General features: G+C 34.6%; 1 protein-coding gene across 1 annotated transcript in view; it reads right to left on the bottom strand.

The window, feature by feature from the left end:
• The window catches only part of LOC145662669 (anoctamin-4), a 237,085-nt gene extending 228,950 nt beyond the window's left edge, over positions 1–8,135 (bottom strand). Inside the window, exon 1 of the mRNA XM_081728471.1 lies at positions 8,049–8,135. Coding sequence (XP_081584597.1) covers positions 8,049–8,082 — 34 coding nt within the window. The 5' untranslated portion in view covers positions 8,083–8,135. The remainder of the gene's footprint in view (positions 1–8,048) is intronic.
• Positions 8,136–17,997: the final 9,862 nt, after the last annotated feature.

Raw genomic sequence — 17,997 nt, 5'->3', positions numbered from 1 at the left:
GACCTAACCTAACCTAACCTAACCTACAAATACGGTGTTGTAGTAATATAATTTGATAACGAATTCGGCCGGTATTTCTTATAATGTTAGTATGTGTATAATCGGCAAAGACATGTATGTGGAAAATTTCATGTCAAAAGAGCAGTTAATAAGAACAATAAAACGAAAACACAACTTTCTTGTCCATTTAGCAATATTTTGTTTTACTCATTCTAATTTTCATATTTATTATTATTTTCCTATGAAATTTACCACAAATATACACTTCCCGATTATACACATAGTATCATATTAAAACTACCCTGCAAAATCCTTATCAATTTATATTCTTACAATAAGACAGTTATAGATATGCGACAATCATTTTGGACATGACTGTACAAAAGATGTATAAATGTTTTCTTTTCCTTAATATCATGATTATTTAAAATGTATATTATTATCCATTCATTGATTACAATGTTTTGCTCTATATTAGTTTCTCAAGTTTTATATACCCATTTGCTTACTGTTTTCAATATTTTAACCATCTTTCTCGATATCCTAATAAAATTTCAAATTAATACGTTTCATGATATAGCCACAAATATGCTGAGTGTTTTCTAATTCTTGAATTTTCCGAAAAATAATAATGATCAAAGTTTGGTTTATTTTTAATTATTTTTGTTCGAATGGCAACTATTTTGTAACACTGTAACTTCTGTTGAATTAGTAAAAAAAGAAATCTTTAAGTTTTACGTCCCACGTATATGCCTGCTAGGCTAAAGGAGACGGTGATGAGATGAGAGATGAAGGAAATGATGGAATAAATAAAGTGTTAGGAAACGGGAGAATCCTGAGAAAATCCACGCACATGGTGTTTGTCCACCACAAAGTTCACTTAGGGCGGGTTCTGGGATCGAACCAGGATCTCCACGCACTGAACGCTCTACCGCTGAGTCATCGTGGCCCCTTGTTGCATTAGTAAGAATAAAACACAGCCTACGTCAGTTTTTTTTTATTTTTCCTTTTCTTTAGTTTAACGTTCACGATTACGCACCGAGGCAAAAAGAAACGGTGATAATGAGATGGATTATAATGTTGGAATGCATAAATGGAAGGAAACGGGAGAACCCTGAGAAAACCCGGTATTTGTTCACCACAAAACCCACTTGTCGGTATCTGGGATCGAATCAGGGGCCCCACGCGTGTATATTTATGTTTTGAATTTTTGAATAGTGTAATTTCGATCTCAAAAAGTCCATCACGAAAATAAAGAACTATCAAAATGTATACCTTTTTAAGTTTCGTGTAACGTTAATCTTCATTTTAGGCGAGCGATATAACATAAAAATCGTCTGAAGTTTTTAAACTTAAATGTGTCCTTGGTTTCTAAATCAAAAGATAAATAATAAGGAGTCCCCGTTATTGCGTACAAGTAATTTAAAATAACATTGAATATAACAGGATATAACATTGAATATACTTTCGTAATGGACTAAAAAAAAGGAAACTATTATTTTCAGTGACGAGACGCCTATTAATTGCCCTTTCTATTAATATTAAACACGATTGCAAAATTAAACCTACAGATTTACAAGTGTTTTGCCTTTGAAAATATTGTATATATATATATATATATATAAGCAAAGTTTGCACGTTTCTAACGACCCCGACAATAGGGTGTCTTCCCGTTGTGCCTACTTCCCGTTATGCCTACAGGCCCTCCAGCACTTTGTAGAAAATATTTTTAATGATCTTATCTGTAGGCAGAACGGTAATTCCCGTGGTGCCTACTTCCCGTTCCGCCTACTCTTTCGAGACGGGGAATTCTGTGCAGGGAGGGATCTTTTCTAGGGATTTTTTCTTTAGTAATTCTAATAGATTCTGTAAGAAGAATAACTATTCCTTTAAATTTCATCATATATTTTAAATGTTATCTTACTTGCTCTTCTCAGAAAAAATGACTAGGTACAGTTTTGTTATTAGCAGCGTTATTCACGTCTACTTTAGTAGAGATGTGTTTTTTTAATACTTACAGAGAAATGGAAAATTAATTGATTCAGTTACAAGAAAATAAACTTATTTCGGTCTAATATCAAGTCATTTCACAACAAAATTTTATTCAGTTTTCCAGTAGTTCATCTCCAACATTCTAAGGCTCGCAGTACGTAATAGGTGCTACAGTTCACATCCTCAAAATATATTTGGCCATATATTAAACAAACAATGCAAGAAGATGCATAATTCGGTCTCTTTTCTTTTTCTAAAAAAAGCCTTTGTCTTCTACATCACAGATCTTTTTCCGGCATCACCTCTATATATGATCAGGTGCTTTGTCCTCTATACATGATTCTGTATTACACGCAATATGTCGTACTTATATTGTAAAAAAAGAAAAAAATGGGACCGCAATGGCTCAGGGGTAGAGCGTTCACCTCTGGTGCATGGGGTCCATGGTTCGATCCCAGCTCGAGCCAGGTGAGCTTTGTGGTGGACAATATTGATTTAATCGGACACCAATACGTTTTCAGGGCGACGCGTCGTTTACTGACTTCCCATATTTTTTCTTTCTTCTTGCTTGTTCGGCGACCCCTACTATTAGCGCTCAGGGCATTAGTTTCGTTTGTCATTGTTGTATTGCCTATGTGTTCTACAATTGTGAGCTCAGAAGTGTCTGGATATGAAATGGTGCATAGTGTCTTTAATGGAGTGTGGTAAGCGTAATTATTATTCTCATTCCATAAAAAATCATTTCTGAGATCTGCATGCCAATACGAAATTTTAATCTGCTCATACCAGAGATCTGAAATTAACTCTATACTAGTGTAATGATTACAAAACTGAATACTTATAAATTTACCGTGTTACTAACAACAAACAACAGACGTTATCCTTAACGTTATCTACGACAGACGTTAACATGCAACTTCCAATCGTTGTTGAATGTCTATTGTCAAGCTTTGATTTGTTTTATGTAATTAATGTTTCTCTCTTTTCCAGAGATATATGGAACCAATATGATAATGTTGAGGGAAGAACAAATAATGTTGTAGAGGGCTGGCACTCTAAATTAAACAGAAAACTGACAAGAGAACATCCAAATATTTTTACATTTGTACAGCTGTTGCAGCAAGAACAGAGTGAGAATGAAGCTTGTATGCTGATGTTGGAGGTAGGAAAAAAGCCGAAGGAACCAAAGCTGAAATATAAGCGAATTGAACAAAAAATAAAATCATTGAAGGCACGTCTGGAATCACATGTAATAGACTTGGTGGCTTACACAGATGCAGTTGCATACTGTTTGCATTTAGAACAGTGATGGTGAGATGTTTTAAATATATTGGCTATATTAACGATATATGGTATTAACATTGACGATATGTAGTATTTACATTGACAATATAAGTATATGTAACATTGCATGTAGTATAGAATCGTGTTAGAAGACAAATTACCTGTTAAGGTAATGCCAAAGAAGGAGCAGTGATGTAAAAGACAAAGGCTCTTTTTTTTCAAAAGGGCCGCCTTATGCATCCTCTTGCATTGTTTGTTTAATGTATGGCCGAACATGTCTTGAGGATGTGAATTGTGGCACTTTTTAGTACTGCAAGCCTTAGTATGCTGGAGATAAACTACTGGAAAACCGATTAAAATTCGGTTGTGAAATGAATTGATATTAGCCCGAAGTAAGTCTGTTTCGTGTTCGTTTCAGATACAATGTCAAACGGGTTACTGGCAACTGAATCAATCAATTCGAGGAAAGAGATATGATGGAGACAAACACTCTTTTTAAAGGCCGCCTTATGCATCCTCTTGCGTTGTTTGTTTAATAGTTGGCCAGACATGTCTTGGGGATGTGAACTGTGGCATTTTTTAGTACTGCAAGTCTTAGCATGCTGGAGGTAAACTACTGGAAACCCAAATAAAATTTTGTTCTGAAATTGCTTGATATTAGATTTTTTTTTTTTTTTTTTTTTAATGTTTGTTTCACATACAATGTCTAACATTCTTGCAACTGAGTCAACCAATTTTCCATGTATGATGAAACTTGTAGAGGTGGTGGTTGTTTTTACAGAAGCTTTTAGAAATACTAAAGAAATATTCCCTACAAAAATTCCTCCCTGCACATAATTCCCCGTCTCGAAAGAGTAGACACAACGGGAAGTAGGCACAACGGGAATTACCGTTCTGCCTAGAGATAAGATAATTAAAAATATTTTCTTTAAAGTGCTGGAGGGTCTGTAGGCAGAACGGGAAGTAGGCACAACGGGAATGAACCCGACAATAGGATGCCGCTTTAGTTTACTGAATTCAAGATTTCTTTTTACATGTAGGAAAAATTAAAATTATTTCTCTATGTAACTTATTCAGAAATTTTATTGAATCCTTACTATACTTACTTAAATAAGATTACATATTATAATTTATGAACTACGTGAACCAAAACAAGGAAACTGTTTGAAACAACCTCTGACAATGTTTAGTTCATATTTATCCACGTAAATGCACTAAACTTAGTAATTGATAAAATTCGAGAAGAACTCCTCACTGTTCTAGTGACTAGAAAGCGTGCCTTTGATGTCCGGATTATCGGGTTCTATTCCCGATGGGAGAGCCTTAAAAAATTTGAATGCATTACTCTGGTTCGGAATCCATCTTAAAACTGTAGGTAGGTCGACGTCTCACATAGCCTTGCTGCTGAAAAGAGACGCTGAACTTCTACAACCAATTGAGAAGCAACCACTATAAGATCGTCTTAAGTCGAAACATTAGCCATGAACGGTCAGAAGGAGTTTTCGGAAGAAAGTCCTTTATGGTTAAATATTTAGATACTCTACTGACACTCGCATGATGGAATTGAAAAAAAAAATCGTAAATACTACAAGGAGGCCAATAATTACGTATATGTTTGACTGACTGTAGTATTTGTAATTCTGGACAAAACGTTTCGATAGAGCAACACAATGTAGCCTGAGAGTGGGGATAAGGGTCACTGGACTTTTGTGTATACCAGACAGGATGGTGGGACTGAACGAAACTTTCCCGAACGCTAGATCGGTCGACGCGGGTCTTTGGAGTGGCCAGCTCAATCTCCCGACTTCAAACCACATGACTTATGGGTTATTTTAAAGAACAAAGTGCAACAACATCTCATATTCAATTTAGTCGAACTACGGAAAGCTATCGCAGAAGAGTTTCACAAGACACCAGTACGGGTCTGTCAAGTTGCTTGTGACAACACTGCTCTTCGTCTCCAGGGATGTATCGATTTGAATGATGCATTGGTGAACCATTCCATGGAGAACACAGATTAAAATTCTTGTAAGGAAAAGTATGAGTGTAATGTGTTTATGTTGAATTTTATGTTCAAGTTTGTTGCCAGTTTCTTTACCAGTCTTTGGAACACCATATATGTAATTATGGGCCATCCTGTATTACTATTACTAATAATAATGATAATAATAACTCCAAAACAAACCGCAGAATTTCTGCTGTTAACCTTTTCATAGGTCATAGAAACTATTCATAAAAATTCGGAAAAAACATTCAAGAAGAATACATAATTAATAAGAAAAGTAGTTCCAGTAAATACTAGTTTGTCTGAGAGAAAGACTAAAGTAGCTACAAAATACATAATAGTAGACCACAACACAGTTTTTCAACCTAACAATCTCCATTGTCAGTGGCGTATTTAGGGGGTGGTTATCGGGCTCAAGCCACCCCTCCGAAATTCTACGTACAACAATAATCCTTCTTATCATTTCTACGGAAAAATGTAAGTATTTATTCACGTGTTGTGCATAGCCCCCCCCCGAAACAAAATCCTAAATACGCCACTGCCCATTGTAATAGCTATGTTAATACAGGTTTATTTAGTATTTTCCAAAATTATCATTATTATTATTTTTGAATATTTATGCGTTTTTCCCCCGTTTCTCTCTATTTTTAAATATAGTTCGACTTTTCTTTCTTTTGATAGTATTGGTATTTAGTGTGATATCCAAATTAGCTATATGATTTAATTTTGGATCTTACAAACCAAAGGAGGTCCACATCACAAGCGAGCTGTGAATATTTAGGAATCGATGAAAACATGTTTACTATAATAAAGTATTATTTGTTTTAAAGCAAAGGAATGAACTGTACTTAAAAGCTTTCTGTTAGAGAGAGAATCAAAGTATTCTTCTCATTATGAAGAAGCAATATATTGATTGGATTGTAGTTTTACGCCCGTTTCAACAGCGAATGTCAGTTTCAGACTGAATCCGAACCATCTCAATACGTTCAAATTTCAAGGTTCTTCCACCGGGAATTGAACCCGGGACCTTGTGCACCAAAAGTGCACATTTTGCCTCATATTTTTGGAAAGTGGAAACTATAAATAATTTAAGAAACTACCTCACGGCGGCTTCTGATATCGAATTCTTTTCTTTCTTACACCAGACACACGATTTACAGGTATTTAGGTTTTAGCATTTTCCACAGCCCACAGAGTGTAATAATTAATATATTAGATCCTAATGATGATGGTCTTTTCCATATGAAATTCAAGTGATTTTTGCTCATAATTCTTGAGTATATTGTCATTTTTAATCTACACAAATAATAATGAATCTTTTACTAAAATGTTTCTCGAGATAACATATATAAATGCATTAATTAAAATATGTGAAATAAAAACTTGAGTTCAACACCAAGCTTTTACGTATTGAAAGTTTAAGAAAATAGATGATAGTGGAAGTAAAAGAAAAATAGTGGATATACTAAATTAGTGAAAGAAAAAAAGACCCCTCCAAAAAATAAGCAATCAGACACTTCATCCAAAAAATTTACCTTGCCCGGAAACGAAAGTAGGTTTTTCGTAATAGAAATTGGAGGTCTACTACTAAGTCATCGTGGCCTACCCTCATAGGTGGCGTTATAGTGGTTGCAGTGGGTGCAGCTGAACCCACATTAACTTTGATTTTCAGATTTCCTACAATAATCTTTTCTATTTTGTATATTTATTGTTTCCTAAATTTCGATATGTTTGAGTAACTTCTTAAGTCTCTCATAAGTTACTTGCTATCATACCGTGTTTTTCTAGTTTTTTTTTTTTTTTTTTTTTGAGTAAAACTTAGGGATTATTTTTGAGATCTTAAGGCTCAATAGTGCAGAGAGTTCTGGCAACAATATTAGAATGTGTTCAATCCACCCTAGCCTACATCCACATTACCGAAATCCTGGCGCCGCCTATGCCTACCCTCCTCGGTTAATTAAATGAAATGAAGCTTGTACTAAAGCCCAAGGTTTTGTTTATCAGGCAGCACGCAGTTGGGAGTTTCAATAATGTGTAGTTGGAACATCGGTTATCACCACCGTTATTTCATATATCTTAAAGAGAATTCTTAATTTTCTCACACGCAGCGGCATTTATATCACAAGGCGACCACTGGTGCCAGTCTAGGAGAATTGAGCCGCTCGTAAAAAAGTAATGATAATTGGAAAATTGTTATGTTTTATTTTCTTCTGCATCTATAATATTCGGGCATGTCAGGTAAAGTATACCCTACTAACACTTTGTTTGTTGCGAAAGAATATAAATATGAAAACTGTAACGGTTTCTTTACTCCCCTTGCCAACGAAAGTTTAAACTTAAAATTTACATAGGTAAGAGCAAATTCCATATTACTTTTTTTTTTTTTTTTATACAGAAGGCGTTAAATTTGTGTTTTCTCCAAGGGCGCAAATTACTTACAAACCAAATTCCCTGTTCACACTGCTAGATTTTCAATCATTAATCATTTTGTTCCTCTACCAAAATCGAACCTGACACCACTCGCACCAAACTCGTGTTCGTAAACGATGTGGCTACAAGAAAGCACTTACAAATAAAATAATGTCAATTAAAATTATGCATGAACAGAGATACAGTGAACTGCCTCATGTAATTTATTTCAAAGTATGAAATGTATTTTAATGCATTGTTTTGTTTCTCTTTGCCTTATATTAAAGTCTTATATTCTTTTAGTTTTATGAGGTAAGCAAGCGTGTCAACTGATTTAAAAGCAAATGGGTTTGCTTACCTTTCTCCTCATGTGCTTTGGTGGTGTCATCCATCCTGGTAAACCGCGACCCGCACTCACGAGCACTTGAAAGAGAAAAGCGCGCGAGTGAAGGGAAACGTCTGTTGATAACTTTTCTAATGGGACAGCAGCGCAGCGCCACGGATGACCTTCGAAAATCGATGCAACACTGCTTCTGCTCGGAATTAAAAAAAAAAAAAAATACGTGTAGTGGTTTGTTCTCTACACTCTTGTGGCGACCTGCTTTTTTTTTTACCCCCTCTCTATATTATGTACAATTTATTGTGGTATTATATTCAGTGCGTGAGTTCGTGTCTCATGTTGGAATTAGAAATGAGCTGATAAAAACCTAAAACCGCAAATAAGAAAATTTCTTGTTTCAACATGAAACTCTTCTTCTTCTTTTTTTGTTTATTACTGTGATCATTTCAAGTTTTTTTTTTTTTAAATTACATTATTATTGTTCTACACTAAAGCGTTTTTCACAGTCCTTTGCACCTTTCAAAAACAAACCGCGTAACTTGATGTTGTATCACTGCGCGCACGACTATTTGCTGATTGGTGGAGGAAATTGTTTCGTCTGTTTCCCGCAATATTTCTGCTGCAGCACGTGCATGTATTTCTGCTACTGCGTTGTGTATTACTCGTCTCACTCTCACACCATTGCCGTGATATAGGGTAAAATACCCAATACTATATAATACCCCCTCCTTTAAGAGCAACTGAACATTGTTATTTCTCTCCAAATTGTAATTATAGATGAAATTACAATGAGTTATGTCAAATTATCAACAGAACGATAAAGAGATGGCGCTGTTATGTAACAGCAAGATTATTATTTCTTTTTCATCTATTATTTCCTTTTCATCTATTACCTAAATCATTATGCATATCCATGAAAAACAAGTGGTACTTTTCCCCCTAAGTTCAATTTATTGATGTGCTTTCTTACATTGTATAGCATGCGAATGTACAAATACTAACTTCAGTACTACAATGTAAGTAAATAAATATTCTATGAGAACATGAAAATTAGCTATTATAGGTCTTAATTTTCTTCAAGTGAATTGAACAACGTTGATATCGTTTGATAAAGTATTTGCTTTTCTTCTGCACTTACGGGTTTGCCTTGTTTATGTTTAACAGAATAACTCGGAGCAGTAGGTAACCTGCTGGCTTCCTTGGGCGACATCTTTAAATTGTGGCGCGCACTTCGTGTGTTTTGTCATTTGTTGTAACAGTTCTCTCTTACAAATTTGATTTTGGTTCAAGATTTCGATCCCATATAGATACATACTTTGAGTCGAAACCTAAATGTTCTTACTGTGCCTTAACAATACATTAATTACCATAATAGATTGTATTTGTTGTGTACTATTTGCTCATGGAAGAATAAACAGTTATTAGTCTCATTTTCAATGTTGCTAACTCATAGTTATTTTTCTGTTTTTCACAAAGAATGGTTGTCAAACAGTTGTGTCATTTCATGAAAATGGGCTAAGAAAATGAAAAAGAGAAATCAAGTAAACTCGCTGTTCTTATTGAAGATAATAACTTCCTTATAGTATTTCAGATCTTTGTTTGACCTTTCATTAGAGATAAGGAAATAGTCAATTAAAAAAGAGAGAGAGTGAGGGGGATAGAGAGAAGTTAAAGAGAATAAAACCTGTTTTAGTGATTCATTACGAAGTAATATGAGGCTAGTTTTTTTAGTTATAATTTGTATATCGCGTTTTTAAAATGCGATCAGAATAAATGACCATTAAAAAGATGCAAAAACCGAATATTCGGTGCCAGAAATGAAATAATGTATAAATTAATCTTCAACATTTAAGCATTTTTATAATATTGGGTAGGAATGTTCATAACTTTTGAGTCTTATTTTTTTTTTCTGGCTGCAGTGAAATTAAGAGGAGGTACTATGTGCATATTAAATAATGTGTCTTTATTCCTATGTAGAATCTAAAAAGTTTCTTGGAATTTGTTGAATAAGATGTCGTTGGAGTCTTCATACTCTCGTGACTGATATTAGTTTATGGCGCAACTTTTGTGTTAGATATCAAATGAAAGGATAAGTCACGAGGATTCAAAATATACTTTATAGGTATTTTATTACATATAGCAAAGAAAATAAAATAATAAATGCTCTATTCAATAAATAAGTAAACTCAGTAGTTTTCAAGTTCTTGCAGAATGAACAATTGGTTGTTCCAAACACTCGCTCGCCTATAATGGAAACGTACAAGGAGCTCAATTTTGAAATGAAATGAAATGAAATCTTTTGAGTTTTACGTCCCACGATTATGCAGGCTAGGCTAAAGGAGACGGCGATGAAAACATGAATGAAATGTTGGAATGAAAAAAGTGGAGGAAGCTGAAGGACCTAGAGGAAACATACGCAGACGGTGTTTGTCTACCACAAGGTTCACTTGGCGCTAACTGGGATCGAACCAGGAACCCCATGTGCCAGAGGTGAACGCTGTACCACTGAGCCACCGCGGCCCCCCAAGAGCTCAATTTTGAATAGAAATCGTGAGTACAACTGCACATGTTTTTAGATTCGATAATTAACTCCTTTGTGGCTATGTGATCCGCGTACTCGTCCTCGGGCGGGAGACCCACGTTCGATTTCCGGACGAAATTCATGTAGTTCGGCTGTAGGTCCAAATCTTATAGATCCTTGTTGTTGTAGGGGACGATAAACTTTAATCCATCCATCAACCATAGATCTGCTAGTAGGAACACTAACTCATCATGTAATAGTGGCTTTGAATCCTAACATTTAGGTAGATTCTCAGCTAGAGGAAACGTTAGGAGTGGGGATAGTAAGTTTTAGTTGTAACTTACACTGGTGGAAGAAGTTCAACGTTCTGCTCTTCTTCCTCCTGATGCGTGTCTGCGTTTACATTGTAGTTCAAAGATTCAGGAGAGCAGTGCGTACGCCACTGCAAACGAGAGAAAATGGTTCCTGATTCTCTTATCACAAGCCCATGCCATTTTATTTTTAATCTCATTGTTTCCCCCCTTCAGTTTGTTTATTCATTTCTTAGTACAAATTTGCATATAACATTTTTTGTTTAATTAGTTGGCAACATTTCTGCACTGCAGTCTGCTTTGTTTACAAGGGGTGCAAAGGTTCGTGAAAATCAGTCTAGAAAATGCAAAAATTCAATTCTAGGCGCCTCTTCGTCTAATTCACATATAAAGGTGATTTATATTTGTTCAAAATTTTTAAAATGTAAAGAGACGATTCCTACAAATAAAGGGAAAATAATATTTAGATTTAGTAAGTTGACTCAATAAGGTACCACACGAATCCGGAAGCCTTGTGACATACATAGCTTAAATTATATATATTATTCTATCACTTTCTCCTTATACTGTATTGATTCTGTCGATCACTGAATCATTGGAAGTAGGAGCTGTTAGCGTGAGCCTTCAATAAATCTCCCTTGGAGGTGATATAGTATGGTGAGGAACGGCCTTCTCTATAAGAATTGATCTAGCATCATGGTCTGTGAACCCGCCACCTACACCGGGTTTAAACTCCGGTCGTAATTCGGAGCTCACGTTAAGAGTAGGCCCTGTCTTTCATAACCTCGGTATTACATAAGGACTCCTCAAACTCATTGTATTATTAGACATTGCGAGTCAGTGAAGTGACTCATAAAAAATATAAAAAAATAATTTCATATCACTTACTTGAGAGACGGTATAACATTGAAAAATGCATTTCTATTCTTTTACATAATTTATACGTTTTACCCAACATTGTTAGGGTCGTGAAGTCTAGGAGGCTTAGGTAGGCAGGTCATGTAGCTAGAATAGAAGAAAGTAGAAACGCTTTCAAAGTCTTGACTGGAAGACCAATCGGAAAACGACCATTAGGAAGACCTAGGCGCAGATGGGAGGACAATATTAAGATGGATCTCGCAGAGATAGGAATACAAAGTAGAAACTGGATGTAGTTAGCTAAGGATAGAAGTCAGTGGAGAGCTTTTGTGAACGCGGCATTGAACCTCCGGGTTCCATAGGCCATAGAGTTAGTTAGTTAGTTACTCTTTTATAATTAAATCCCATTTTGAAAGATCCAGGCTTAGTGACCACACTTAACTATGAATCTACTTATTCAGGGTGGGCCAAAAGTTACGAAGGGGTTATAACTCTAAATAACTATTTTTTTATTTTTATTTATCGTTAGTTTCCATTGATATTTCAGACAAGCTCACAATATTGTCTGTTGGAATGCCCGAACGCGATGTTTCAATCCAAAACCTCTCGATTAAGAAGTGAGAACGCTAGTTACTAACCTAGCTAGAACGCTAGTTGCTCCTTCACTGAATTATTATTATTATTATTATTATTATTATTATTATTATTATTATTATTATTATTATTATTATTATTATTATTATTATTATTATTAATGCAACATTAGTCAATAACCGATTATGTGACTAATGTTACATGAGCTGTGTTTCAGTAGAGCGTTCAATGGCTAAACAGGGACAATTCCATCACTGTTCATCTTCTGAAACTTTTCAGTTGAAAGACTTATTGTTTAGAAAGGGTCGTGAGATCTCTCTTCTTTGCAGGACGAGAATCAAACTTAACTTTTATTTTTATTATTTTTTGCTTGACTTCACTATATTTTGTAATGCGCCGCCTTTATTGATCTGTACCTAGCGCATTACATTTTAAGAAAAATAGTGACATGTATTCTGTTCTGCACCATAAATATACATATAAAAAAAGAATATTTTTGAATCGAAAAAAAATATAAAGAAAGTGTGAAAGTGAGATTAAAAGTTTAGAAAATTACTGAAGTGAATATATAAAATAAAGGAAATCTCTCATCGTTAAATGTAGTTTTGAAAAAAAAAACGGTATCAGGTAATATATATATAATTAGGAGTGAATTTTGTTAAGTAAAGGAAATAAAACAAACATGAAGTGCTAAAAAAGAATTGTTTGGGGGAGACTTTTCTCTTCCCATATCTGTCTGCCAAATTCAAAATCATGGAATAATAAAATGTAACATACATCTTTCAAAATCTTACGTTTTGATCAAATTTAGTCAACATGTTCTATTTTGGTATTCTAAATAACCTCAACGAAAATTCAGACATATAATACCGTACTGCTAAATGGCCTAAATTTACAAACTTCAATTTGGAATTTTTAATGATGCTGTTTTATTTATGTTGCTTAGAATGTATTATAATTTTATTGAGAATAATCCACAAATACATTATAGTACATACGCCGTCCTTGTCAGGAATATAAAGCAATGTGGCAGAAGTTTATTTAAACTAAGGAAGAAAAAATTAGTAACATATAAAGAAATGAGAAGAATAAGTATTTAAAGTTGATGCAATAATATATATATATATATATATATATATATATATATATATATATATATATATATATATATATGTTTAAAAGGAGAGTTAATTATAAAGAATTATTCTAAAATAATGGAAAATATGTTAAAGATATGTATTAATGATGGTATTCGCCACTCAGCTGCATATGGTATTTACTTCGGCAGGACGCGATGTAAATGTACTTATAGTCAAAACTAGATACAATGCTAGATGTGGATTTGTAATATGATATGCTGCTACTATATTATTATGGTTAAAACATAAAGCCTTCAGTACATAATTTATACATATAATTATAACGAAATAAAGTCTATAAATGAAATTATTTAAATTTTGAGGTTATTAAGATAATTCTTAGAAACTAATGTCCAGATATACGGTATAATGTTATGTCAATGTTCTATTTGGTTACGTAGAAATTCTGATCGCATAAAACTTGTTCTGATGTTGCCCCTCACATTACCTCTTGAACCTTGGTTTTCATTCTGGTTGATTTTCCCGAACCATTACATGTTTGGGTGGCGATTCCGATGTGCCGGGCCAAAGTCTTGGCTTAGTTCCTGGAAATACGTGGTAAGTGCGTTTTCATGGTATAGCTGAGCCTACGACAAAATTTTACTTAGTTATAATTACTTTGAACTGTTATTTGTTGTTGTATTGCAGAGGATTGATGGGTACCTAATAACATCTTTATGCGTCGACGCACAACAAACCTGCTACGACAATACAAGGTTATTTATAGAGTTCTAATCAATTAAATACTAGCATTTTCGATTTGCAATTTATTTTTCGTTTACGGCAAAACGGCTAACCACAGCCTCGATATAAATTGAGCACTACAAGTGTAGAAAAATGGCGATCCCAGTCTTCAGGATTTGATGGTGATTATCACATGAAAAGGAAAAGGAAATGTGAGGGTAACATGAAGAAAAAACTGTGAATATTGTGGAAATACATATACCGTATATAAGATATGGCAGATTTGCAAAGGGAAGATGATGAGGCTCTTCCGAACTATTATTAGAAGAAGATGTCAATTGTTAGCTCTAGTAGTCATACTATAGTGTGCGTCTGCTGTAATGAAAGGGACAATAAGCAAGTCGCAGACAAAAACAAAATAATTCAATGTGACCACTGTGAAGAGTGGTATCATTTTATATGTGTTGGAATCAATGAACAAAAGTATGAAGAAATGAGTAAACCATCAGTTGTGTGGATTTGCGATGCATGCAGTCAAAAGGAGAAAGAAGTTGACAAAGTGAATTCATTAAGTGTAACTGAGAGAAAAGAAGTGTCAAAAGAAGATTCAGGTACGTCTAGTAAGAACAATGGGAGTACCGAAATTGTGAAGGAAGAGATGAGCACAAAACCCAGAAATAAGAACAAACATCACCATGATGAAGGAAAGAGAAAATCTAACAAATCCAATAAGAGTGAGAGTGAAAACGAGAGAAAGAACGTGGAAGAGAATGGAACTATTGCTAGGGAAGAAGCTACAAGAACAAGAAAGAAAAGACATAGAAGTCACATGAGAGAAGAAGTACATAAAAGAAGAAATAGTTCACGACATAGTCGTCATTCAGATAAAGATAGAAAACAAGTTACTAAAAGTGATGAAGAAATGAACTCAGTTAGAAAGAAGAAGAAAGGAGAAAGTCATGAAAGAAATAGATTAGAGAGAGAGGAACGAGAAATACTTGACGAAAGTTCTAAGAATAAGACAGACGAAACTGCAAGTGTAGTTTCAAAAGAATCAATGGAAAACGTGTGTAACCACTGCTCCAGTTTGCGAGAAGAATTTAGAGCTACGGTGGAAGCTAGTATTGACATTACTTTTACTAAATTTTCTTACTATTTAGATGCAAAGTTACAGGAAGTTAGAAAAGACATGATTGATCTTAGAAGAGATCTACAGGAAAGTATAGATAATAAATTCACACAAATGGAGAACGAAATACAAGATATGAAGAAAAGAGAACAGGAAAGAGAATCAAAATTTCAAGAGGTTGAAACTAAAGTAGAAATGACAGTCCAAAACCAGAAAGACTTCGATCACAGACTTTCCATAATGGAATCCGAACAAAAACAACAACGTGACCAATTGGATCGTACCAGTTTGAAGCTATTAAAATGGGAAGGAGAAGTTGATCGACGAGTGAAGACCCTAGAGAAAGGCTTTCAAGAATTGAATTTGTGTGGAAATGGAGAAGGAAAACGAGATAGAGAATCTGTGGTGAACGCCACATTTGGCATGTCGACTGGAAATAACACGAACATTCAACCTGCATTGCAGCCAGCTCTTACGTCTTCTACGACAGAAACACGGATACCTTGGCCTAGCGAGTCAATGTTAAAAGAGAATGTCAACAATGAAGGAATTTTAAAGAACTGTGATGTATCGGGAGAAGTAATAACTAATAGTAGAGAAGGAGAATCTGCAAAAGAAAATTTAGATGTCACAAAAGTAACGAATCTAGTGACGGAGTCTGGAAATCTACTTAGATATAGTGATTTACGGGATTTTCCAAAGTTTGATGGACAATATAATGGAGCTGCCAAAGCCTTCCTACATGAGTTTACGCAAACGTTAACCTTATTCAAACTTAATGATGCCGAAAAACTAGTGTTAGTCTCAAGGTGTTTAATTAAAACAGCTGGAGCCTGGTTCCGAAGCATCCAGCATAAGGTGAAAACTTTTGAAGATTTCGTTAGATATTTTCAGAAGCAATATCTGTCAGAACGTTTAGAGAGAGCTCAAAAGCGACAATTGCAATTAATGCGGTACGATCGAAGTAAATATTCAACATTATCGGATTTTGCATGGAATCTTGTCGAAACTTATCAAAGAATTTGTAGCAACCCAGATGAAAAAGAATTGATAGACTTGTTGCTGAATAGCCTCCCCAGTCACGAAGCAAAAATATTAAGAAGCACTCCGAATAAAAATTTGGATGATCTGATGTTGAGAATAATGGAAATTCAAGAATATAATGATACAAATATTACTAATATTATGGATTCTAGGAACTTTTCCCGTAGGCATTTCCAGAGACCACAGGTAAACTTTGCTAGAAGGGTGAAAATTGACTCTGGAGTCCAAACCGAAACAACGAGTATGCAGTCGTTACCAAATTTGGGAAATAATACTGCGTCACCAATAACAAATGCAAATAGTAGAACAGGATGGAATTTTAAAAATGCATTCAGGAGACGACCATGGAATTTTCCCAGGTATGGTCCACCACCGCCATGGTACCAAAATCCCTATTACTGGAGTAATTATAATTTCCAGCCACCTGGAGGATCTGAACGGTCAGAGAATATAAATTCAAATAATGTTGCAACTACCACAAGTGGAGTAATGGTTCCAGAGACTTCAATGACGTCAACCCCGGGAAACTAACGTCGCGGTCTATTGATATGGGGGTCAAAGACTGCGGGAGAGAAAATTCCCCAACTAATCAAAAAGACTTTAATAGTAGTTTATCAAAAGACATTTTTCAAGTATATGGATACTTCATTTTCAAGGAAGATCCCAAGTTGTTTGATTATAAGGAATTGAAGAAGGGTCAAGATAATGATTTGTACTGTAAAAATTTAAAAAGAAAATTAGAACAGAATCCAGATTATCCATATCTAAAATTTCATAATTTAGTCATATTTGTTAAGAATGGTAAAAAAGGTAGTTGGCTGTTAGTTATACCGAAAGAAATGGCAAAAACATTGGTACACCGAATACATGAAAAAGGACATTTCGGTCAGAAGAAATGTTTAGCATTCTGCAGATCATTATTCTATTGGCGGACTCTAAAAACTGACATGATTTCCTGCATTAGAAACTGTTTACAATGTGCGGCGACTAAATATTCAAACCGGAAAATAGCTTTAGAGAATTATCATATAACTGCTAATAATATATATACGATAAATTGTGTCTGGATCTAGAAGGAAAATTACCAAATAGTTACGGATATTATTTTATTCTCTCTGTGATTGATGTATATTCTAAATTCGTATGTTTTTATCCTCTGCGAAATGCAAGTACTTCCGAAATAATACGAACTCTTGAAAAGCAATACTTTCATGTGGTTCCATATCCGAATGTCATTGTTACGGATCAAGGAGCACAATTCCTTTCCTTTAAATGGAAGAAATTTTGCACGGAACACAGGATAAAGCACACTAAAACGTCGCCATACAATCCAAGAGGAAATGGACTTATTGAAAGAAAACATAGAGATTTAAATAGATTGGTTCGATTGTATTGTGCGGGACATCAATGTAAATGGAGTAAGAAGTTGAAAGAAATCCAAGATCTATTAAATTATTCACTAGACACAACCACTAAGCAAATACCTGCAGAATTATTCCAATCCTACTCAGCAATAGATTCATTTAAATCTTCGTATAATTGGCCAACAGAATTATATCCATTAGATTTGGTTGATAGAATATTAGAAGTCCATAACCCAGTATTACCAAAAACTGAAGTAACATTAAAGTCTAAGAATCATAGAGCTATTGTTCTTAAAGAAGGAGACTTGGTTATGAAAAGGACT

This window comes from Thermobia domestica, chromosome 10, assembly GCF_964235325.1.
Source record: "Thermobia domestica chromosome 10, izTheDome1.hap1.1, whole genome shotgun sequence".
In the NCBI taxonomy this organism is placed as follows: domain Eukaryota; kingdom Metazoa; phylum Arthropoda; class Insecta; order Zygentoma; family Lepismatidae; genus Thermobia; species Thermobia domestica.
The sequence above is the reverse complement of the archived record's forward strand: the minus strand, read 5'-3'. Positions and strand labels throughout refer to the sequence as shown.